The sequence below is a fragment of the Charadrius vociferus genome, unplaced genomic scaffold, assembly GCF_000708025.1.
Source record: "Charadrius vociferus isolate BGI_N301 unplaced genomic scaffold, ASM70802v2 scaffold687, whole genome shotgun sequence".
NCBI classification, from domain to species: Eukaryota; Metazoa; Chordata; class Aves; order Charadriiformes; family Charadriidae; genus Charadrius; species Charadrius vociferus.
In genome coordinates this window covers 485446-510149 of record NW_009649054.1, presented here as the reverse complement: position 1 = coordinate 510149, position 24704 = coordinate 485446, and the positions used below count along the sequence as shown (strand labels likewise).

General features: G+C 46.8%; 1 protein-coding gene across 1 annotated transcript in view; it reads right to left on the bottom strand.

Annotated features, from left to right (window-relative positions):
* The window catches only part of LOC104289098 (chromosome unknown open reading frame, human C4orf22), a 230913-nt gene that overhangs the window by 11277 nt on the left and 194932 nt on the right, over positions 1-24704 (bottom strand). The window contains exon 6 of the mRNA XM_009887994.1: positions 15659-15801. Within this exon, the coding sequence (XP_009886296.1) occupies positions 15659-15801 (143 nt within the window). The remainder of the gene's footprint in view (positions 1-15658; positions 15802-24704) is intronic.

The following is a 24704-nucleotide window of genomic DNA, read 5'->3' as shown; positions in this document are numbered from 1 at the left end:
AGGGAAAGATTTATTATCTGATTATCTAAGGGGAATTTCCAGCAAAGACTGACCTAGAAATGAAGACAGACGCCGCAGCAGAGCATCTGTCTGGTTGTCCCATAGGTTCGGTTATTACCTTTCCTCTGCCATTAATGAAAAGCCGGGGCGTGATGAGCAGCTGCAGCCCCGCGCTATCATTCAGCTAATCGCCGCAGGTGCCAACGACGCAGAGAAGTGCCAGGACCCATTTCCAAAGCCTGACGGTTGCTCCGAGTAGGCGGGGTGCACGGCGGGGAGCTTCCACGGGTTTTTCAAAATCCCCCTGGGCACCTGCCTACACCTCTAACACTCCTAAAAACATGACCTTCAAGATGTGCGCTGACAACAAGGCTTAGGTGGGTGCATTGTTGGATCAGAGTCACGAGAAGACACGATGAGCAGGAAGACCTGGAGGAACCAAACAGCAACCAGACAGGGAGGCAAGCTAGCGATGGAAATGCTCAAGTGTTGTTGCATATCGATTTGGATACGCGCGTTTGTGGAGCTGGGCCAGCTTCTCCAACGTCTTCCCTCCTGAAAGAAGGGGGGTTAACATCCATGAATAAATTAACCTCTTGATCAAAGTTTGATTAAGCATCTGAGATGAAATCATGGATTTTTTCTGAAGGCACGCAGTCAAAGCATGCTTAAGGTATGTGTCTATCTCTCTGTCTTCCTGTGGTTTCTTTCAAAGGGTCTCCTTCCTTTCCAACTGTAATCTCCTTAGGCAAAGAGCTGAGTCCAGAAAGAATTCACCTATAAAGCTTCTAATTATCAGCTGAACTGATGAAAAATAGTGCTTTTACAAAAAAAAGAACACTTGTTTTTCCTAGTATTTTACTTCAGTGGTGCGAGGCAAAGCCAGGGGAGACAGCCAACCTTCGAGGCTTCAAAAGGATTCTCTCCTCCTACCCAGACCTCGCAAATGCAAAATCCTTTGAAATCCTGATGTCTCGGGCACTGAGGGAATCCTCAGAGCAACAGTCTGCCCAACGAGTACGGCTGCAATTGCCAAGCGATCTCGGGACATGAAGATGCATCTTTCCCACCAGGAGCAGAAGATCTCAGACCCTGCCAAGAGCTCGGTTCCCCTCACACCTTCGTCTGGAGGATCATGAAACTGCTGGGGGCCACCTCAGGACCAAAGAGGTGGGGACCCGACCTGCCTTGCTCTTCTCTGCAAGCCGTTGCATGTCCTCCAAACTTTGCCAACTACACAAACATTCGGAAGACAAATATTAAATATTTTGGCAGATTTTCAAAATATTGCTCCACAGCTGCCTCCTGCCCCCTCCCCTTTCTGCAAAACACTCAGGATTTTATCCATATTACAGTGACCTCAAGCTTTTAAATACACAGGAACAGGAGTTACTAGAACACATGAGGTGCTTCCACCTTGAGCAACTTAACTTCCCTTCAAGTGGCACAAAACAGCAGCTTTTTGGGAAAGGACTTGTCTGTCTTGAGGAAAAACGTCTTTGGCAGGGTCACTCCTAAGCTGATCTGAACGGCTGTTGTAAAACACATCCTCAGAAAACCTCCGGATTACAAACTCTGGGTTCAGAATGTAAAAATTGCTGGAAAACGGGCTTTGCAGTTCGCAGCTTGCCAACCCTAGTTAGGGAAAAGATGTGTTTTGCTAGGATTTGGTGGGACCAGAACACCCAGGGGACTGCTAACTCTGGGGAGAATTACTAACAGCTATTAGTGCAAAAAACAGATTTGAAGAGTAACTTAGTTACTTAGAAAACAGTAGGTTTAACTCCAGGCACCGCATTTTGAACGCACCAACCTTGGTGCGATCCATTAATTTCTTCTGGCTGAATGCTCGGTACAGGGAAAGACAGTCCCTGTTCTTCTTGCTGCTGAAAAACCGATACAACCCATTACTACGCACATTTCAACTATCGCTCTGGCACAGAGCAACGTACAGCTCAAATGGCTCATATCAACATAACTACTGAAAACACTGGGTTTTTTAACGCTTTCAAATCACAAAAATACTGTCGATACGTGAGACTGACATATCTAATCCAAGTGTACGTTGAACAACAGAGCAAAGAGATGGCAGCGCACCAGGCGGGCAACTTTTCTACTTCGATCCAGATATGTGATATTAATGATGCAAAATGGCATACAGAGTATTTGCATTCCTTATCTCTTCTCTACAATAGATTCACAGCTTGTAATCTGACTGCAAAGCTTACGCACATGAGACACGCACATGTATAACGAGATACTCAAACTCTGTCATCTACTTGCACATTAAAATGAGAAACAGTCTGTAACCAGAACCTCTTTGAAATCCGGAGGGATAAAAAGGACGGAGGCCCCAGTTCCTCAAACTACACCAAACACATTGAATACAACAGCACTACGCAGTGCGCCGAAAGCTCTGCACATGCTTGGGTCAGAAAAACCATTCCAGGAAGAGGCAGCACATGTTAACAGCGGACAGAAGGAGAAGAAGGAGAAGAAGGAGAAGAAGGAGAAGAAGGAGAAGAAGGAGAAGAAGGAGAAGAAGGAGAAGAAGGAGAAGAAGGAGAAGAAGGAGAAGAAGGAGAAGAAGGAGAAGGAGAGAGAGGCAGAAGTTGAAGGAGAGCTTCATGTGGCTGAGGGGCATTGCGTACATGAGGACGCATGAAGTCGTTTGAAAGCATTCGCTGGGTCTTGTGGGTGAGGACACAGATCACGGATCTGATGTGATGGAGAGATGCCGCCGATAAGGTGTTGTGGAGGGAGCGAGTTGGCCATGGTAACTGGTACTCACGTGAGCTGCCAACCACCTGAGGTTATGCGAATCCCAGGAAGCAACCAAAGTCCTTATGCAGAATGACAGAATCTGGTCAGAACAGGATAAGCTGATACGTAGGACTACTGCGGCTGCAGTTACCACAACTCTTCCAAAAAAGACTGTTTAGATAAACAGCTGACAATGTGCACGTTGCACCTTTCTGTAAGATTTGAAGAATCGGATAACCAGCCAGCGTATGCTTAACACGGCAGTTTCAACGACTGCACTCTGTAGCCCTATAAAGAACAAACCAAATCAGCAACACAGTTTTTAGCAAAAATCACTCTCACTCTTTGTCTTCAATATGCAGATGTGAAGAGGATATTACTGCACAATACAGACAAAGAACAACTGCAGCAGCCTCCTCAGCACGCTACAACTTAAAACCTATTTTTTTGTAGCTTACATCCATCAACCTTTTCTGCTCACTACTCACAGACCACAACAGGGATGCGCTTTACTCTTTCTGCATATATGGCCACCAAATTGCATGCATATGCAGTATCGAGGGTGTAACAACACTGAAAACATCAAACTAGTTTAAACGTGCCATCCAAAAAGAGGAACAGTTTTAATTGGACTTCCAGAACTTTACACTGCCTAATTTCACTAACCTCCCGACAGAGCATCAGTTTGGAAGCTTGAAAATTCCCATCTTTTCCACGAGATATTCACCCCGGGACACAAAGTGAGAAGATTATCACAAATAATATCAAACAAATACATTTTGTGATCTGCTTCAAAACCTGCCGAGTCCGACAGCGCCCGTGCGGCTCCTGTTGAAGCTGTAAATTTAGTCCCACTGCAATCAAGGGGGAGATCTTCTCCCAAGGCTGCTGCGCTCCTTGTTGAGGTCTGATGTGGTTTAAAAAGATGATGGAAAGGTCTCTCCCTATTGTCTTTCACATACTGCTGGCATGTTTACCGTTACTGGAAGAAATTGAACAATTTTTGTTAAAAAATAAATTGGTAATCATTGGCATAGATGGTAACGAACGCTCGGGAAAACAGCCAAAGCAATTTATCCGGGGGGTATGGGAAATAAAACCCCAGAACTGCATTAATGCTACAACAATGGCAAATTTGGTCTGAGGCACCTGGCGAAGACGCTGCTCAGCATCAAACATCACGGGTGTTAGGAAAATAGGTTTGACAGAACTTAGATGCAAATGCGATGATCAAAAGCCAGAGACAGGAAAAAAAAACGAAAAATAATAATCCCAGTTCTTCACCAACATATAGATGACTTTTCACAGGTCAAAAGATCATTTTTAGTGTTAGTTCCAAATGAAAGTATCAAGCCAATGGTTCGAACTTGTTCAAACCACAGCAAGAAAAAGACCACCAACGGAGTAATTATTAGGGAAATTTTTAGAACAGTAATAAGGAGAAATAGATGGCCTGTTATGGCTGAAGTGTAGATGAAGTCTCCCTGGAAACAGGTTCAGTGCCCTCATCAGTTTGACAGTAGAATAAACCTGTTCTGAACTTTTGTCCCGCATTTATTGCTTTTATGTGTTTTAAGAAATAGTCCAAAGAACACAGCGGGTTTTTGCAGTACTCGGAGAATGGGAGCAGATCCCATCTCCTGCGCATCCTCCAAGACCAAGATGTTTTGACGCATGAAAAAAATCTGTGATTTTAAGAGAAAGAAAAGAAAAAAAATGAAATAGCCTTGATATCACTGAGGTTCAGGACAGAGCTGCAGCGAGAACAGCCTCACGTGCCCTTTAGATATCTGTGCATCACACATGAATAAACCTCTGTTCAAGAGAGGTGTGTGCAAAAAATCCCTTTCAGGTCTCAGTTCTTTCAGGTGTTGCTTCTTTTTGAAAGAAGGATACTCAGAATCACCATTTGCAAATCCTGGGGAGTTATCTCTCCTTTAGAAGCAATGTAGGAACAACTACGGCACAGTCATTTACATACTTTGCAAAAGAACATATCCATACAGTTCTTGGAGAGCTACCGTAAGATTACTCTGATTTTAACTAATGTGTAGGTAACAGCAGTTGCAAGGCTGCAAGAAAATGCAACAATTGTCATCTCCCATAGAAAGGGATGAAGCGACATGGGGAGCAGCAAAAAGGGGACGGTGATGGGGAACGTCCGCCTGCCAGGCAGCAACGTTACAAACCGCGATGGACAGAAGATAGAGACCAGAACTCAGCAAAACAATTACAAAAAGAGTCTTCGAGAAACATCCCTCTTTGAAGACAGTATATGTGGGGTGTACACAAGAAAAAAACCCAAAGATTAATTGCTTCCCAAAACACTGGAATAGCACAATGGTTTAACAATGGGAAAATTTGACTTATAGCTGATTAATAACTTTCTAGCAGTTTTAAATTAAAAAACATAGATAAGTTGTTCCCCTCCCTAATGTTTTAAGCTGACTTCTCAAATATTATGATTTATAACTGATGTAATCATTGTTTTTCCACATCTGCTTAATGCAGTTGAATGTTTCAGAGTACTGGAAATATGATATATGTGTCATATATAGAACAGAATATTGCCACGTCCAACAATAAGAAAAAGGAATATTCTCAACCAAAAATTCAGAAAACTTACCAGGCCCTACGCATCCAACTAGAGCTCTATGCTAGAATAACTCCTGCCTCCTATACATTCATTTTAAAATGTGTCATCCGTCGTCTTCAAGACAACTTCACAAGTACAGAACACAACGCAAGTTGTGTTATACTCCATTTTTTTTAATGTGAAGTCATAATTCTGCAAGAAACACGTACATCAGAAGGTATTTACAGGCGTGTATCAGTGTTTAAGTGGAAACGTGAACATCGTGGGAAATCACTGTAGAATTAAAGAGGGAAGCTTATCAACACCCATCTATCGGACATACGGCGATGGGCTCTGGCAAAACTGCACCCGCCGGGCAAACCCCGTCCGGCGGCAGCTCCGCGCTCCCGCTCTGTCCCTGCCACCCGCACCAGGGGCTCCGAAGCCGCACAGGAACTTCTGTATCAGCACTTGCACTCCTGTTCTTTATCCCTGCTCAGCGTAGCGTTATTTAAACAAAAAATAGGGCTTCCATTATCAAAACATGTTCTATTTCCTTGTTTCTTTTCGTGGATGTGATAGGAGCGATCCATCACTTGTGGGGTCTTCATTAGAAGTGTCAGATGTTGTGAAATTCTGACTTCTGTATCAGTGCTGGGCTGCAAAGGCTGGGTTTACTTGTTGTAGCATTATATGATACATGCGGGATTATACGATTTGAGAAATGATTTGAATGTTCCATTGCAAATAAAAAAGCGTCTCTCCTTACCTCACTAACTGCTGCAACTGCTTTAAACGGTACCATTAGCTCCGAACAGCATTGAGGAGAATTACCTTTCCTTCCCCACCTTAAATGCTCGCCCGTGCTTCTCCCACCCCTTCTCCTGCTGTTCTTCAGGAAATATTTCCAGTGTGGTTACAACATGTGCGATCTGCCTGTGCGCAGAAGGCCCATAAATCCCTATCACCAAATGTTTATCCCAGCTTTTGAATGTCCTGGAAAGCGCCGTATCGGTATCCCGCAAACCTCAGGGTATACCAGCGCCGGCCACGTACTGCGTCGTTACCGAGCAGGTTTTGATCCAGGACCACGGGATGGGTTCCTCAGCGGTTCCTCGGCGGCGGCTCCGGCGCGTCAGTGCAGGTGCACTGCCCGGACAGAGCGCTCAGACGATGCGTTTCTGGCGCAGCCGCCACTCCAGCTTGGCTCGAGGCGCGCGGCTTTCACGTCCAAACCTCGTTACTAGATCAGCCTGGAATGTCATTCTAAATCCATACTCTCCAGGCGTTCATCAAGAAAGGGGGCCGGTGGGGGGCTGGGGAGGAGAGCCTATTTAAAGCTCATAGCAGAGGAAGAACATACCTTCCAAAAATGCCCTATCAGTGAAAGGAATTAAGTCACTTTCCTAGCTTGTGGTCATTTTCAGAGACATAATAAAAATAACCTGTGGGACCCATTGAGTACCTGCATTTAAGTTGTCGTCACGCGCAGATGTATGGTATCTTTACTATTGCACCGCATTACATTATTTGCTTAAATTGGTCTCATACTTCAGCCCCTGGAAAAGCACCAAAAGAATTTACTGGGGCCGCGGGACTGGGATTGCGCTGAACGAGCCCTGCTGGGGAAAGCAGGGGAACTCCCCGCCACTGCGCCGCTAAATCTGGGATGAAAGGGAAAAAGGAGAGCTGCGCCGGGCGGCCACCGCGATGCAAGCTCCGAAACCGGGGAGGGCTGTGCTCCCACCGCTGCCAAAACGACACCGTGGCACCGCCGGGGAGAGAGCTGTGCCGCCGCCACACCACCGCAACGGGACTCCGACCGCCAGAGATGCTCGTTTCCGTGAAAAATGCCGACACGAGGAATGGTTACGAGGCTTCCCAGAGGAACGTCCAGTTTTGTGAGCTCTCTGTGAGGAGAGGGGAACAGGAGGCACGGGGAGGTAAGGAAAGGCAGAGAGCAAGAAAACTGGGAAAAAATTTGAGGCTAAACTGAAGACAAGGAAATTGAAGTAATACAGTTATGTCATGGAGGAGAAGAGAGGTGTACGTTGGATGACAGGGGAAAAGCAAAGTCAAAAAGGACACGACACACTTTTTAACGTTCACAGCATCTTACATCTGAGAAGCATTACTCCTCCTCGGCACACCCCCCGCTGGCGCTCAGCGAGCTGCCCTGTCTTGAAGTCGACGGGGCCGAAACGCAAACCCCCGGGCGTCCTCCCGAAGGCCGACTGACTCTCCAACCAGACTTCCATCTGCTCTCCATAAGCCTGGGCGCCTTCAGGATATTTTGAAAATAAAAATCATTATTGTGTACGGTATAAAGATTTTCACAAACATAAACACGGACTCTGCAGTGCAAACAAAGAAAAAAAAAAAGATTGTGTGTCCCTCCGCCCCTATTTTTTTTTTAAAGTAATCAAGAGAAGCGCAGAGAAATGTATTATTTAGCCATGCAGATCTCTGCTAGAAGACAGGAGTTTGGTTTCTTTGCCTTCCTAATGCCTCTCAAGAGGTGCAGATTTAAAGTTTGTAATTAGTGCCATAAGGAGGCATCAAGAAGTGGTACGTTCAGCGTACAGTGCTGGTAAAGCGTGTGCTCCTTTTTAAGAATACTTGTAGAAGCAAACTGAAAACGACTGCAATTACACTGACTTGGTATTGACGAAGTATCTTTGACTTGATCATTGCGGACAGAAAAGAAGATCCTGTAAGACGCTGTTAATTTTTACTTTTCAGTGATGAGATTAAGGATGAGCAGTGAAATCATCACAAGTGTAAGACACTTCCACGCAAAGACAGATTCACTGGCACCACACAGGAGAAAAGTCATCGCTGTAACCACCACAGTAATTGTGGCATCGCAGTAATCCAAAAAAAAGGGGAAACACAGTGATACTGAAGAAGAACTTTTAACTGGAAATACTTTTTCGTACGCGATTAAATTACTTGCAGACCTCTCCCGCAGCCCAGGAGATAAGTAGATTCCGTTTGGGGTACTGAGGAATTTTTCAACCAAATGTTTATTTCAAGACCCTGATTGCTCAGACCTCACCAAGGATGTGGGAAATCCAGTTGCACAGCCACCCTTCGTTGGATCTTTAATTATTGACATGGCTCAGGCAGGAGAGCTTGAAAAACGCAGCCACAAAAGCCAGTAATCACCGAGTTATGCCGGGCTCGTTAGGGGCTGGTCTCTGTCTCTCACAGCGCCTTTCCCCGCTCCGCTCTCTCTTTTGCCCCCCATGAACATTTTAAAGATACCAGGTCTTTCCCAAAAAATAGTTTTGGAAATTTAAGTGATTTTTTTTCCAGGGACTTAAAATAGACCCCTCCCTCGATATCAATTCTGCTTCCTGCAAGGTAACCATCAAAAAACAACCTCTGGTCTCTTGGGCCGGGCACCGGTACGGGCTATCGGTTGCAGGGGACGGGGCTTCGCCCTGCCAGGTGTTATGGAGAAATTCTGTTTATGGCAAGATATAGTGATTCTCCAAGTAAAACTTTAACACTGCCTACCACAAACGCACAGCCTCACCTACAGCAGCTGGCGACCAAAGCATCGCCGTTACTTATCAGCACAACGCGGGAGAGCTTTGCCGTCGTTTTCACGAGGATATAGCTGGCAACTGAAAAAAGTACTAGTTATTCCACACAGCCATCCATTAAAAAATCTGGACGTACCGACTTCAGCCACAGCTATTTCCTGGTCTAACTGGAAGGAAAAAGTGGTTTCTCATCCTCCCGCGTGGCCCGAGCACCAGCACGCAGCGCTCCGGGTGACGCTCGTGTCTCCGGACGACAAACCCAACGCACAAACTTTCCAGAAAAGTACTCGCAAAACCACGGGACGCTGCAGCTCCAGTGCGAACACCCCTTCGATGGCCGTTACTGGCGATCAACACCCCGACGAGCCAGCACAGTGCGAATAAAGCCACGCTGCTCCGGGCTCCGTGCCACCGCCGCAGCTCCTCTCCCTCCACCCTTTACGCACGCCTTCTGTCTAACACAAATTCTAAATAAACAACGCAACTCATCGTGGTGCTTCTTAACATTTTATGGGCTAGCACATCTAGTAATTAAAGCCCATATATGTGGTCTGTATTCAGTTTTCTTGCTTGGAAAAGCACACGAACACATGCTTTAAGTGTTTCTTTAAATACAGAAGCAGTCAAGTGAATGCGTAATTAGGTCCCTTGTTTGGGACCTCACCCAGTAGATGCCATTTTTTCTAATATTATTAATTACACCGCAGCCATGCCGGAAAGCCCATGTTGGTGGGCACCTTAAAGGGGCCTTTAAAAACACAGCTTAAGGGGGTTCAGCACACTCTGGACGCGTGAGAGGCGGCTGGGCTGGCGGCACGGTGATGGGCAGACCTTACGCCAACAACGGGGTGACTGAGGAGAGCTTGGTAAAAACCAGGCTGGCATCACCAGCACCTACCTATCGTCAAGCACCACAAAAATTAATCCAGTATTATTTCTGGTCCACATTGAGAGAGGGCTGAGGCTGGTGGGATGATACGCAGCTATGGGGTGAGGCAAGATACGTACGGTTTGACCTCATGGCCCGCAGAGCTCCCTTGGAACGAGAAGGACCACAAAACCGTTCCCGTTATTTTCAGGGAATCAGCGAGAGGAGAAAAGCTGTGACGTTTAGGTCCCACTGCCTTACGCTTCTGCCTGTGCACCATAACGCTGTCCTCACGCCCGAGCAGCCGTGAACCACTTCCGATTCTCAAACTGCACACAGAAGCCTCAGCTCAAATCACATTCCAGACAACTGCTTGGCCAATTTCTGTTTTCTGAGAGGTTCTTCCTCCTGTCCTGTTCTTCCCGGTGACAGTACAGCCACACTGACGAGAAGGACAAGACAGCCTTTCCCCAACGTTACAATTCTTTACTCGCCTAAGGGTTTAGCGATTTGTAGTTTCCATCTCCCTATTTCAAGTGTATAGTGTTAGTTTGTTCAAAGCTGTAAAAAGCCAGTATTTCCTCTTAAGAGACTTTATCTTTCCTACGAGATCAAAGTTTGAATTGAAAAAAAAGAGAGAAATTAAAAGTGAAAAGTTGTATTTGCTGCATTTAAATACAAGCCAGATGTGGAAGCATACATCTCCAAATTAAACATTTACTGAGTTGGCAGCAATGGAATTTCCTCCTCACACCATGCAAACGTCAAGTCTGAATGTTCTCTCCTTCCTACCTATGCGTCTATCCGCCACTTGCTCCCCACCGCCTCGCACACCTACACGGCGATCAGTGACCGTCCCCCGGACTTCTGCACTGCCTCTCCTCCAGTCGGCACAACAGCATCACTTGACCTCCAAATGATGTGAACACTACGACGAAAAATCCCGGATGCCAAAGACGGGACAGCAACATGGGTAAGGAGGAACCTGATGGGCGACAGTATAAATGCTACTGGAAGAAACAACAGCGTAGGTACTGAAAACCTTCAAAAATCTGGCCGCGCTGTCTGTGCGTTAGGACACCACATCCCGTATACGATGAATACCTTCATACAAGGAAATGAGTCACACATAAATAGCGAGAAGAACCTTTGTGGGTGGAGAAGGGCTCCAGCCACCACGTCTGGAGGGACACCAGCCTGCGCCAGCGGTGTTCCCACTTGTGCTCCATGGCTTCACACCCTCTGACGCCCAGTTCCCCAAAGTCCTAACAGCAACCGGCCTGGTATTGTCGGGATGTTGGTCAACAAACACACAACGGGGTTTTGACCAAAGACCCAGACAGTTTTGTAAACATTAAGTATGATGACCAACAACTGGAAAAAAAAGTCTACTTTTTGTAAACTATAAAACAAAGCATCGCCCTTGTAAAACTGAAACCAGTATGTTTTTCCTAAGAGGTTCAATGAAATTTATCACTCACAGGAAAGTCCTTATGAAATTGGGAGGTTGAAGAGGGATTTTTTTCCTCAATCCTGAATTCCTTCACACTGTAACATTGCTAGCAGTATGGTAATCCTTCCAAATTAGTGGGCGGAGTCTGCCTAATCCTCTCCACGACTGGATATTGCACATTTTGGAAACTCAGGATGTTTCTACATTTTTCCTGAAATGAAGTTTGGACTTAAGTGGTGTGCTACATCCACAGCATCCCATTGTTAGAGACACTAATGAGCTTCTGATCGGCAGGCGTTCAACGCCACCGGGCAGCTGACTTCTCCTGCATTAGCCGGAGAGCGACACGCCAATGGATGATGAAGGGTTTCCGCAGCCGCACACCATGAGTGGGCTACCAAAGGGTGTCCGTGTCAGCCCACAGATGGAAACACACTGCCAGGGCGGCAGCAGCAACGGCTAACTGTGGGTTTTTCAATGCACAGGGACAACCTCCGGTTATATTTGCAAAAAAAAAACCCAAAAACCAACCCTCAAAGCCCAACAAGCCAGAAAACAGCAGAACATACAGAGCAGGAAAGGGAGAAGTTGCCTCACGCCCCACGCTCGACAAGGTATTGCCGGCCATGACTTGCCTGCAGGTCTTTATGGATTAACAGATGATATCTTCGAATATCCCCGACAACAAAACGGGAGGGAATTCCAGCCCCGGTTAATGACTGACTGCCAAACGCTGCGCCCACTCGCAGCCACAACAGAGCGCAGCTGGACTACGAGAGAAGAAGGGCAGAATCGGATGGGATGGTTCCCGCCGGTAGCGAAGAACAACACACCGCGTCTGAAACGATGCATGTCACGATGCGCCGCTATGGCGGACGAGGTGCATCACCGCACAGCCCTGGGTGCCGGACCTCCCACGCTCAGGCCGATGCGTGCTGGGGCCAAAACCAAAGGAGTTTCAGTGCCGGTGAGATAAGTAGGTGATTTCAGACCATTAGGTTCACAGGGAAGTCTAGGGCCCGTGTTCTACCGTCAATGGCTCCTTACCTGGCTCTGCTTTAGAAAAGAACGTGCGCACTCATGAGACGAAAGGAAAACACCGCAACCACGAGCCAAACGTGAGGACAAAACACTACAGTGCACAGTATCAAAAATACCCTATCTAGCACGCTGCAAAGAAAACTAATGAAAAACCAGGGCGGGAGCTCACAGAAACATGAAATAATACTGTTCTACTGGAAGACGTTCAGTTCATCCTCCTTCACCAGGACAGACACTCCAAGTGCGGCTGATCAGACAGAAGGCAGCCCAAACTCCATCTTTTGCTGTGCTCCTTCATTCAGAGAACTCTTTTTGGTATGGTTCCACAGAGTGAACATTCTCCATTTTCTTTGAACAAATTGTATTACACTTGTTTCTCATCAGATTACATAAATTAGCTGAGAGGGAATGGATTCAATTACAGCCCAGATTCCAGACCTCTTCAGAACTGACTGCCTAACACATTCCTTTCATTTAATAAACTGGAACCAAATGAGGATTATATCATATAAATAATGCTCCCTTGATAGGGCAATGCAGTAAAAATGGCAAAAATACTCAGAGGAACCACGTAGATCAAATACGAGAGCCGTCTGATATTACCCACCGGGTTTAAAGTATGAATATCACATAAACTTAATTGTTCAGCATTTTTACTTTGTATTGCGAACAAGAATCTGATTCAGAGGGTACGCAGGACCAAGTTTAATGTCTTCTGACAGCCCCAGACAGCCGAGGAAAAAGCGTGTTGCAGCAAAGTATGGATTTCCATATTTGAAAGATAATCTGAAAGCTCTGCACAGGATACTAACCTCGACTGCATAATCCGAGATTTGTAAATCTCCCAAGCGACTGAAGGGTAAGTATGACCCAGAGTAAGGGCTCCGCAACGCTCCGAGTGAGGCAGTTTCCCAAAAGGACGTGTTCTTTAAGGTGGCAGTATTTTGGAACGACTTAAACCGATATGACAACTTCTAGGAACAACCACTTTTGACAGAAGCACTCACTCGGTCCTTCAGCCCGAGAAGTTGATATGCCCTCTGTAGTCGGATGTTTTTATACCTGCCTAAATGTGTAAGTATCCAGGGAAGAAAAACGTGATGAAAAGACTTAGATTCAGAGTTCAACAAGGGGTTCAAAGCTGAAGGCACAAAATTATACATACAGTCAAATTATCCCCATTCACAAACAGCAGTGTCGACAAATTTTGAAGCTGGGTAGAAAACAAAGAGGCAGAGGGATAACACTGCCGAGATGAGGGGCGACCACTAAGCGCACAATTACCTTGAAGAAGATTGTTTTTAGATTCCTGAAGAATGGCTGAAGACAGTTGCGAGGACAGTGTACGTAACTACAACTCGTCTAATGCTCAAGCTGTATTTAACCCGGCACGCAACTGCAAACACAGGACCCGGCAGGTGAAGGTCACATTTAAGAATCCAACCAAGAAACAGGATGTTTTTATCTACTCCACAAAAAGCTTTTTGGGGGACAAGGTAAGTTCTCTGCCAACGAGAATCTTTTAGATCAGTACAGTACTACCAAGCCTTTTTTCCCGGGCTTCTTCGTACCTGTCCTCCATCTGCCCAATAACATTCTCAATGTTAACCATGAAAGACGTGGTGGGAATGAAACGCGCTGCTCTCAAGACACCTAACTGATGCAAAATAGGGCTCTCGACAACTCCAGCAGACCATGGGATACATAAATGCGGTTAGAGATTTTCTGTGACGTGACGGGGCTTTCACGAAAAGCCGCTTTGTATACGTGATGCATCAAGAACCAGATCATTTAACCTTGAAGTGAAGGTTTTCTCTTTAGCCAGTGCATACACATTTGTATGTGTATACATAAATAAAATGAACCAGCCTTCCTGGCACTGCATATGCTCTATCTTAGCTTCCCTTTATCTTCAGCTGCAAAGTTCGAACGCAGTTTTGAATAGGTCGCATTCTATTTGTAAGTAATGCTCTACCTCCCCTCCCTTTTTCTTCTTTTTTTTTTTAAATGAAATACCACCTGAAGCTACATTCTACCACTGGAAGGACAGAACATACTGAGCTGTCCATGAAGTTTGCAGTGTATCCTAGTTTTGACACAAGGGAAGGAAAAAGAGGTTGAAGCATAAACTAAATGCAACTTTTTCAACTCAGAAAAACCAGGACTAAGCATGCCTGCTGGACACAACAGTGACCTTTCTTATTGGGTAGGACAACAATGCTTTAAAAAAGCTTATTTATGAGTCACTAATAAAATCCTAATACATAGAACTGACGTACTATGCACAGAAGACACAACGTTATGCTCACTCCTGTTCTTAATTCAGTCATAAACAGCAACTGCCTGTTCACCCCTGTGGTTTAAAAGCATAAAACCAGGATTTTTGCTTCCCATCTCAGGTAGTGCTGAAAGATTTCAGTGTCTCTGCCTCATTGCTGACATCTGCTGCCCCATGAACGAATAACGCAAATCCTTCACCAGCCCACTTGTGCCCTCCGACACTCGCTCCTGCCTTCTCGCTCTGTAACACGCACCAGAGTTTGGCTGAACACTATTTGCAGCGATTTGCATTACAGAAAACCCATCTCAGAAAATGGAGAAACACATTAACTGCTTTGTACTGGACACCTTTTCACCAGGAGACAGTAACTGTTTGTGACATTGCAGCTCGTTGTTGGCGGTTCGCACCTTCTAACCCGCGGGAAGAGAGGACTCCATCTCACCGAAACATTTACCATCTCTCCCTCCGCGTCCAACAGCACTGTCCTGCCGTATCCCAGACCGTTTCTCGCTAAGCACGGTCCCTGCATCAGTCAGACCCAACCTGTGCTGCACTGAGCCTCTTCAGCCTGGCCTTCACCAACACAAGTGCACAAAACGTCTCTCATACACCTCTCTCGGGCACTCAGGCACAGGACCTATTTTAAGGAAAACACATCAAAAAGCTCATTGATGATGTTTCTCATTAATCACAGGTAACACATCATCTTATTTTCCACCAGAAGACCTCTGCAGGGGCCCACTTTTAAAGCAAAGCATCCTCCCATGGATGCTGTGGAGCGTGGGCAAAGCTTGAGATGTTCCGGCTTGCGACGACGTGGTCTGCGGCATCACCACACATCCGCTCCTGTTGATCAAAGCAGGTCACCGTCTACAGACTCCTCAGGGTAACCAGAGGTGCAGAGACAGGCGATGGTTGTAATGCCCTGGTTGAGTTCTATGCTCTGGACTAAAGAAATCTGAGAGTGACCCTTCTTAAAGCCGTTCTCCGCAACTAATTCTGATCCATGGTGTTTGCTTTTCAGTCAACAACACTTCCCTAAGCTATCTTCCTACTCAAAAACCTTTAAATCTTCACTATATGTTGCATAAACGCAAATAAGTGAAAAGAAAGTCAGGATAAATACCTCAGATCAGTGTTCCGAGGGAAAAGCCTTTTCTTCCCACTGAAGTAGACTTCAAAATCATCTGTCGTCAGCCTGTGTGCGTAGTCGATGTACGCAGACACCTCCTGGCGATGGGAATTTCGGTCACGAATGAAGATGATGGACTGGAAAACACAAAGGCAGCCGCAAATGAAGACTAGAAAGATACGTATGTGCACAGCTTCCCATATAAAAACACATTAATAGAGTATATAAACATTTTCAGCTTCACCGGGGCCAGGCTTCTGTTAGGAGCTAAGACACTTGAATTATGGCGTATTACAGCATATTCTGAACAGAAGCTTGGCAGCGTTGCAGCAAAAATAAATATAAATGCAGTGTCCCGCAACACGTCCTCGTGTATTCCCCACGTCTCCCGCTGCCACTTCAGAAGGGTTTTCCCACAGGTCCCGGGCCATATCTGCCAGCCCCAGGCACAAAGTCCTGAATCAGCCTAATGCCACTGGATGCCTATTTTTAAGCAAGGATGGGGTTTCTGGCCATTCTACAATGGTACTGTCCCTGTGCTAATTACTGGACCGAAGTAGGAAGGGTGAGAATGTTATGTTATTTGGGATGCATTTCTACAGCCAATGCAAAACTTATTCAACTTAATACTCACAGCAAATTTTTCGCTTTTGAGGACGACGATGGACTTGTAACCATATACCATACACCTCTCTACGCTGTGCTATGACCAGAGGACAGAGCAGACTTCTGACAACCCCTGTACTGTTTCATCACCAACAGCTAATGAGCTCCAGAGCAAAAACCTCATAAGTACGATAAAAGCACACAAATAGCGAAACAAAACCCGTGCCTACAAATAAAGCTGCTAAGGCAAGGTGGCTACAAGGAGGAGGACTAATTATCTATCTCGCTGTTGCACCTCCCTGTGCCCGCGACGCGCCCGGCAGCGGTACTGGCTGCAGGAGGCGACTGTCCGCCTTACGGCTGTAACGGCTGGATGAACATCTCTGCTGCCGTGGTGCACCTCACTGACCAAGGATGACCTGATCTGGGAAACCCTGCTGTCCATTTACTCTCTGCTCCTTCCCCTTGTATTTGATGTATTTTCCGAGTGAACGGAGAATAGGTAGGGAGAAGGCAATTCTTTTTCACACACTACCCCAACGCACAAAGCAAAAAGAACTGGTAGGATGAGTGTGGACTTGCAGGACAGAAGGGTTCCTGCATCCTGGGATCCGCGCAAGAAAAACTAAAGGCTGAGCGTAGAGGTTATTAGGTAGGTGAGGTGTAACAGTATTTGTTAGCTGTACACGCTTGCTTTTACTCAGCTGGAACGGAGTGATATTTCTTTTTTGAATGTGGGGGAAATGGAAACAATACCACATGGAAGCCTTTCAGAAAACTTCTTTTAATTCAACAGCAGCAGATTTCTAGAGTCTAATGGTTTATCTGGCAAGCCTTTGTCATTCTGGAGACACGTTTCCTTTTCCAATTTCACATTTAATGCCATCAAAGCTCCTGTTACTCATTTTACAATTCTGTACCGTCAACGTTGTTGACAGAAGAGCCAGAGGACATCTCCCGCAATACGTCTGACCATCTTGAAACGCATCTCTCCTCCCCGTCCCCAGCACCTCCTGCTCTGACCAGCTGGTTGGTGTCTCTGGAGACCCCGGCGAGGGCAGACATCAGGTGAGGAGGGAAATACTCGCTCCCCAGCAGGCAGCAAGGCAACAGCACGCTGCACCCACGCTTAGATACCAGAGGAGGGGTCTGTCACGCGTGGGAAAAAGGGATTCATCGCCCTACAGGAAAAGGTAGTTTTAAACGAACGCCTGCACTTGCCCGGTATGATCTGATCGTTTAAAAAAGCCTGGCAGATGTTAAAGCATTATTGGCAACATTATTCAGAGTACTGCCTTTCAAGGTATATTAATATAAATTTAAATCTGTCCATGGGGGAGAGGCTGAGGCAGTGGGTAAAGTTGGAGATGGTCAAACCGTCGTTTAGAACAGAACAGGATCTTTCATTTCCCTGCTCATCGTTCTCACCGCCATCTCCAGTGACGTGTTCCTACTGCAGACAGATATTGTGGCGTGCCAACGCTCTGAGTACTCCGAAACCATCTGCAGCTGCTGCTTCCCACAGACCAAAGCAGAACCTTTACAAGGAGGTGCGCTGGGCTACGCTAAATATGGGGGTGCTTTCTTCAGGAGTGTGTCTGTGTGATCCTGGGAAAACATCACCACCAACCCGTCGTACTTCACACCAGAGTAAAGAAACCCAACAGACCACGGTGAATAACCAATTCATGCAGATGTTTATCCATCTTCTTACCTACATGGAGTACTTGTACGATTCTGCCGCCATCACTGTTTGCCTTTTAATGGGCCGCCCTACCAGACACTGCAGCATGTGTGTTTCTCCCACCCAGCAATCATCAAAACCAAGTACAATTTGCACTGGCTTCACCCAGGCCAAAATCAGGTCTTAGGCCATCAGTTAGAAATACTGGAAGTAGGACAGTTAGATAGGGACAAACATGGAAAAAAGATCAACTTTGAGTAACTCCAGGACAGGTACAAAGTTGAAGCACTGAGGTGTTCGACTTTGAGTTCAATGCTTGGGTTTTTTTGTTGGTCCCTGCCCCTCCTCCCCCCCAAATACTAGAGGTTCAGTTAATTTGGATAACATTTGGGGAATTTTTCTGTATCAAACCGAAACTACAAAACTCTTGCAAGTTGTATGCCACGATACGCACTGCTTCATATAAACCCATATATTGACAAATATTCTATATACAGAGTGGACTGCCTCGCTCATGGCGCACACCCAATCAATCATGGAGGTCCACTCCAGCCTCCTGCATGCGCGTCTAATTTCAATACCAACCTGAGAGCTGCTTCATCAGACTCCCTCAAAACAATGAAACGGAAGTGTGTGATCTTTGTGCCATGCTCCAAATCCATGACAGAAAAAAAAAAGGAAAGGCAAAAAAGCTGTTCAGGCAGAAAAAAACCAAACATAGCTTTTCTTCGGCCATCATTTATAAACACTGCAGACTCAATTCTTGCATATATTAATGCCACAATATACAGTTGACGGAGTATAGGAGGATTTTCCAAGAGGCACAAATGACATTTTCCTCCTGCTTACAGCATGCCCATGCGGCGCTAGCCTTAGGCTGGGTACCAGTCCGGCCCACAACTGGACTGGTTTGGGTATTGGGTTTTCCTGTGTTTTGAAGTGCGTTCTTCAAAAGCTACTAAAATCACCTGCTTAAAAGGCAGGACTGCACAACCACAAAGGCCTTCCACCTTTACCTGTAAAGGAAACAAACTATTACGTGCATAATTTCCAGGTGGTATCTGAGAAAATACTGTCTGTGCTGGGGTCGAGTTGCGTTTGTGAACTTCTGAGGTGTAAGAAAAAAGCCCAAATATCACCTGCCAATGACTCACTCCTATACACACCACTTCACGCATTGAAACACGTCTCCTAAAATTGGTTTTGATTCCTAACAAGACCTTACCATGGACACCTAAATGCCATGACTCGCCCATCATTCGGGGTGTGTTTCTATGCACCTTGAGATGGGTTCAACGTTCATCAAAGACAGAATATCTGCTTCTACTGACACCGTCAAGCGCCAGTCACACTTGCTGGGTAGGAAGAGGATTTGTTTGCATTTTTTTCCTATTTTGTTAACGCTACCAAAAATAATTACATCCCTCACAGTAAGCTGAATGTGGGTTGTTGAAATACTCCGCAGCTGAAGGATCCTTTCCCTCTGGTCAGAGGACTCGGGTGGAACCAAGGGGCCTGCCCGACACATCCCTCCTCCGTGCCCCACTCGTCCCTTGGCGGGACTGCTGCGCCTGCCCTGCACGGCTGTACCGCAGGGCTGCTCCCCGCTGCCCCCTCAGCCTGCCGCCCAGCAATGCTGCCTGCGGAACAAAAGCTGCTGATACAGACACGCCTTCCAAGAGAGACCTCCAATTTGTGCTAATTACCCGCCTGCCAGAAGGCTGTCTTCATTTTTTCTTCAGGTGATGCTGCAAATGAGCTCTGCGGAGCTCAGGGCTTTCCTCTGCGCCAGCAAAGTGCACGGTGAGGGCTACTGCTGTTTGTGACACCAATTAACATCCCTGGGAGGGGGAAAAACAACGGGTACTTTTTAGGGATTAAAAGGCATGGTTGTCAGTTATCTCAGGGAAACTTTCAGTGCTGCCGAAACTCTCGCCTTTCCTCCATCCTTAGAGCAGAACATTCCTACTCTGCAAGAAAACACTTTAACACAGGCTCTTCTTTCAGCACCTCGGCAGCACGGTTTGTGGGCACGTCCTACACGCCAATTACAGCCAATTAACTGCAACCAGGGGGCTTTGCTGGACCGGGATCCACGAGATGCTGCCTGCTGAAACAGTCCTGCAGCGCGCCCTTGAGCGGCACACGCCAAGCCCAGGGCAGACGACGTGAAAGTAAAGACAGGCAGTATTTAGGAGTCGATTTCTAACTCACGGAGGAAGCTCTTTTCGTGCGGACAGTATCGCAGGTGGGGACCCAGGGGAACAAGCACAGTTAGGCTGCAAGGGACAGGCGTAAAACACATTACCAGTTGAAATATATTTTTAATGAGTAGCCATTTATTTTCGTTGCGTAGCGCTCGGCCGTATTTGCCACCTGCGGATCACGTTACACCTAATAGGAATACCAGTGGGCAACGGTAGTCAGCGAAAGCACCTCACCTCTCTATCTTTAAACCAGATGCTGTTACCATTTCTGCTTTGCCAGGAGGAATAAATTGCTGACCTGTTCTTTTGGCTAGCTGGGAGTGAAAACAGCATAAAGCACAGGCTTACAGGTTGGGATTTAACTTCTGCACAACGTCATTTTGGGCGACAGCGGTGGGGTACAGCAGAAATATGATGACTTTTAGTAGAGAGATTGAACCACCGCTAAGGCGAGCCTAAAAGACGCTGCTCTGCGCACTCCCCTATTTTCATGTCCTTTCTCTTATGCTAGTTTTGAAATGTTTCTAAGACTTGCAATATGCCTGAAATCGCTTCAGGTTCCTTCTCCTATGCTCAAAAATGCCAAGCGGGCTTTTGGCAAACAGGCATCTTTTACCTTAACTGTACAAAAGAAGAAAAACCAAGGACTTTGCGAGTCAGCACAGGATGACAGCAGCCCGCAGTCTGCCTCCTTCTCACCTGCCCAAAACAAGCAGGATATGGTCTAAAAGTAAATGCATATTTAAAAAAAAAATTAAAAATATATGCTTACACATGTTCATACAAATACAAAATTTATGTTTGCCTTGTTTTTTTTAAAGTACCGTCAAGTTCTGACCACAGGAATTAGATCGCATCTCTGTACACTTTCCCTGTTCAGCAGCGAAATGATGGATTCTGGTCCAGACCTGGGACACCAGAGCACGCAGAAGTACCCTTGGGTACTCCAGTCAGTTCGCACAAACACAGGAACAAAAGTGAGCTGTCATGTAAAGCATTATGTGCTGTACCTTGTCCAAGCTGTGAGACCCTCCTGCAGCTCGCAGAGACCCAGCTCACGCTGGTGCTGCAGGAGCAACGCCGCGAGCAGACCGCACAGCTGCTAAAATTATTACTGGAGACCCAACACCTCAGCTGTCAGCCAAGGGACTGTTCCACCGGCACGGGCTGAAGACTGCCGTGCTGGAGGATTTTGGGATTTCATTAGCGACTGTCTGCGTTCTGTGTGTTCATGTGCCGGCCAAAGGGCACCGGACACAGCATCCAGGGGATGCTTTCGGGGCAGAGGCAGCTCAGAAGGATGCTGACAGCGCGGCTGCTCTCACCTGGCAGGTACTCAAGTCTAGATTCAACCCCAGCTCTGCTGTCCCCAGCCTGTTCCCTTTTCTTTTTCTTTTTTTTTTTGTTTTGTTTTTTTTTTTTCCAAAAACCTTTGCAGTTGGAGCATGTAAGAGAAGCATCCCACTTTTCACAATAATTTAAATAAGCAACTGAGATAGGGACAAAGCGTTCCTGTGTCACTGGGGCCAAATTCTTTGGCAAGCCCACTATTCCCACCTTCATGGGTATGCCCCGAGAGCCGCTGCTGACCGTGGGGTGGGTGTCCCGTCCCCTCTCCCCCTCCGGCCAGCACAGCCGCACACCAGCACGGCCGGAGGGAGCGCCGGCCGGCCACCGCGCTGCCGGGCCACGGGTCCGCAGCAGACTTGGCCATGTTTCACAGCTCCCCCTGGGCGGCTCTGGGCATATTTCATCAACACAGGCACCGAGAGGCACGATGCACACACAATAACCCAACCGAGCTGTGTGGAACCCGGGAAGCAGCCCTTGTGGGAAAGAATGGCTGGCCAAGAGGCAGATGTTCTAGCTTTCAACTCTTCAGAAAAAAAAAAAAAAAGAAAAAAAAAAGAAAAAGGAAAAAAAAAATAAGGCTGGTTACCCTTCAGAAGAAGAAATGTTTGCTATGTATGTGAAACATGTGCTTCCCAGTCCCTTACCGCGGAGTGTTCGGCAGCTGCTCCCACTGGAAGAAGCTCTGCGGACTGTGAATTTGCTTATCTGTGTAAACAGGGTGTTGCCTCGGTTCGAAAACAATATTCTGGCTGAGAACAGCCTGCTGAGAGTGCGAGTTTAGATTAATTCTGTTAGCATTAAAATAAAGCAGCTTATTAAAAACAAATGCACACAGAACCTAAAATTTGCTGAGACCGACGTACGCAGCCGGGGTTAGCACGAGGCAGGTAGCCGCAGCCTTTGGGATGAGCAGACGTGGGACAAGGCACGTGTTCCCGGCAGAGGGGCGATCGCTCTCCGGGTCGACGAGGGATAGTTACTGCAGGCAAAGCTCTGAGCAGAGTGAGGAGACGTAAGGGGGAAAGAAGAAGTATAAAGGCAATGTCTATATGTAAGGGAAGAGGGGGGTGTAAAAGAAAAGGAAAACAACAAGAAACAAGAAAGAAAAGGAAAAAGAAAAAAAAAAGGCAAAAAGCAAAGCTGGTCCAGGACCCCCCACCCCACATGAACTCAAGTGTAGGACTGGGGAGAGGGGGCTTGCTTTTTAGTTAAGACCTATTAAACAAGAGAACTGCAGATGCTTCCTGAAACCTTTTTGGGCGGCAAGCTTTTCTTTAAAACTACTGCAGAAGTACAACCCGTTTAGTACACTCAAGACACACAAAGCCAAAGCCAAACCCCAACTCAGTGGACGAAGAGGCCAAGCTGAGGGAAGAACACCCAAGAATGCCCCGCAGAGCTGCCATCGCAGCCCGCTCGTGCTCTCCAGAACGGACAAAAACTTTCTGAACCGCGTTCCCCACCACAGTGTTGGCTGCGCTGTGCACCGTATGTCACCGTACCACGACCACCACGATGCCACGGGAGGTGAAATGACAAACAGGGGCTTCTCGCTGCTCGGATGGCACTTTACGCCTGTTACAGAAACGGAGTGACCACGTGCTTCTTCCAAACCCCTCTCTGCCAAGCCCCGTGTACAAGTGCTCCGCGGCGCCCAGCCAACAGATGGGATGAAGGGTTTAGGGGATGGGGGCCCACGGCAGCTCCCCGTTATGGGGAGACGGAGCAAAGAGCATGGGCTGAGTGCCGACTCCAATGCTACAGCCACCCATGGCCTTGCACAGGGCAACAGTCTGGAAAAAGAGACTTTAAATAACAAGGAAAACTTCAAAAAAAAGGTTCCTTTGTCATTCAAAGGCTTGCGTGACATTCCATTCTTTTAAAATGGCATCCTTGAAACTTACTGCGGTAAAGCAAACTGCCCTGCAGGTGAGTCCCTAGTGATGCGTACTGGAATTCCTGGATGGTTTCACCATTTTCTCAGTATTTGCCCCATTGCTGAGCTCTGCTCGTATTAAACTTTCACTAGTTCTTGTTTTCCTCAGTTAAACGCCCTTTTTTTTTTTTTTTTTTGGCATTTCAGTGCCAACATTAGTTTAGCATTGAAAGAAACCAGAAGCAAAAAAGCACCAGTAGCTTCTCCTCTCGTTTTGCTTCAAATACATCAGCTCAGAGTGTGTTTGATACCCCATATTTTACTGGCAGTAGCAACTCACCGGTTCTCACATGTCAGCAAATATGCATACACACATATTCTAAATCATCGTTACCGCTGATGCTCTATCCTACTACCAACTTTGATGTGAAACCTCAAGCATCCCCAATAGAAAGAAACGGTCTCAACTCAAGAATCACTGGAAGGAAAGCTGCCTGACTCACATCTTCCGAGCTAGAAAGCATCCTCACTCCTGTGCCCGAAGGAAGCCCAGACAGAAAAACCGGAGAAAAATAAAAACCAGATAGAAATCCTCCAGGGCAGCCAGAAAATCCCACTATCCCAGACCGCTCCACCCCCGGGGGCTGCAGGGGCCAAAGAGATGCTGTCATTAGGACAGAAGGCTGAGCAGAAGCCCACTCACACCAGGGACATGACCTCCTCCTGTGCCCCGCAGGTATAAAACCCCAGAGAACCGCAGGGCAGCAATAACTGCATCCTACCAAGTCTTCACAAGCTCCAGTGCTACCACCCATCTGCAACAAGGATGCGCGAAGGCAAAACGCCACTTGATAAAGAAGATTTGCTGGATGATGGTGAAGGCTGTGGTCAAATCCTGGGAAAGCTCCGTCCTTGGGCCACAAAACCAGAAAATTGGCAGACTGCGATCCACCAAAACCTGTTCCTGTCCCTGAAGGAACCCAACAGTAGATGTCTGGGGACCGAACAACATGGCAAGCGTGTAATGCTGCTTCCCCTACGCAGGATCCTGAACCCCATTTCCTAAAACTGGGGTTTCCAGAGCTAGGCTATTAAGTTTCTTGATTAACTGTGCCCTGTGAGCTAAGGGATGTGCTGTGGTGGGTCAGACAGCAGAAGCCATTGCAAGTGTAGCCCAACACACAGTTCCCAGTAATGCCATCAGGGATTTGCCACTCACCACTGGTACCGCAGGAAACGAACACGCAGACAGACACATAGAAACTCGAGTCACTGTCATAGTTGATCCACCAAAAACATACATCTCTAATTATC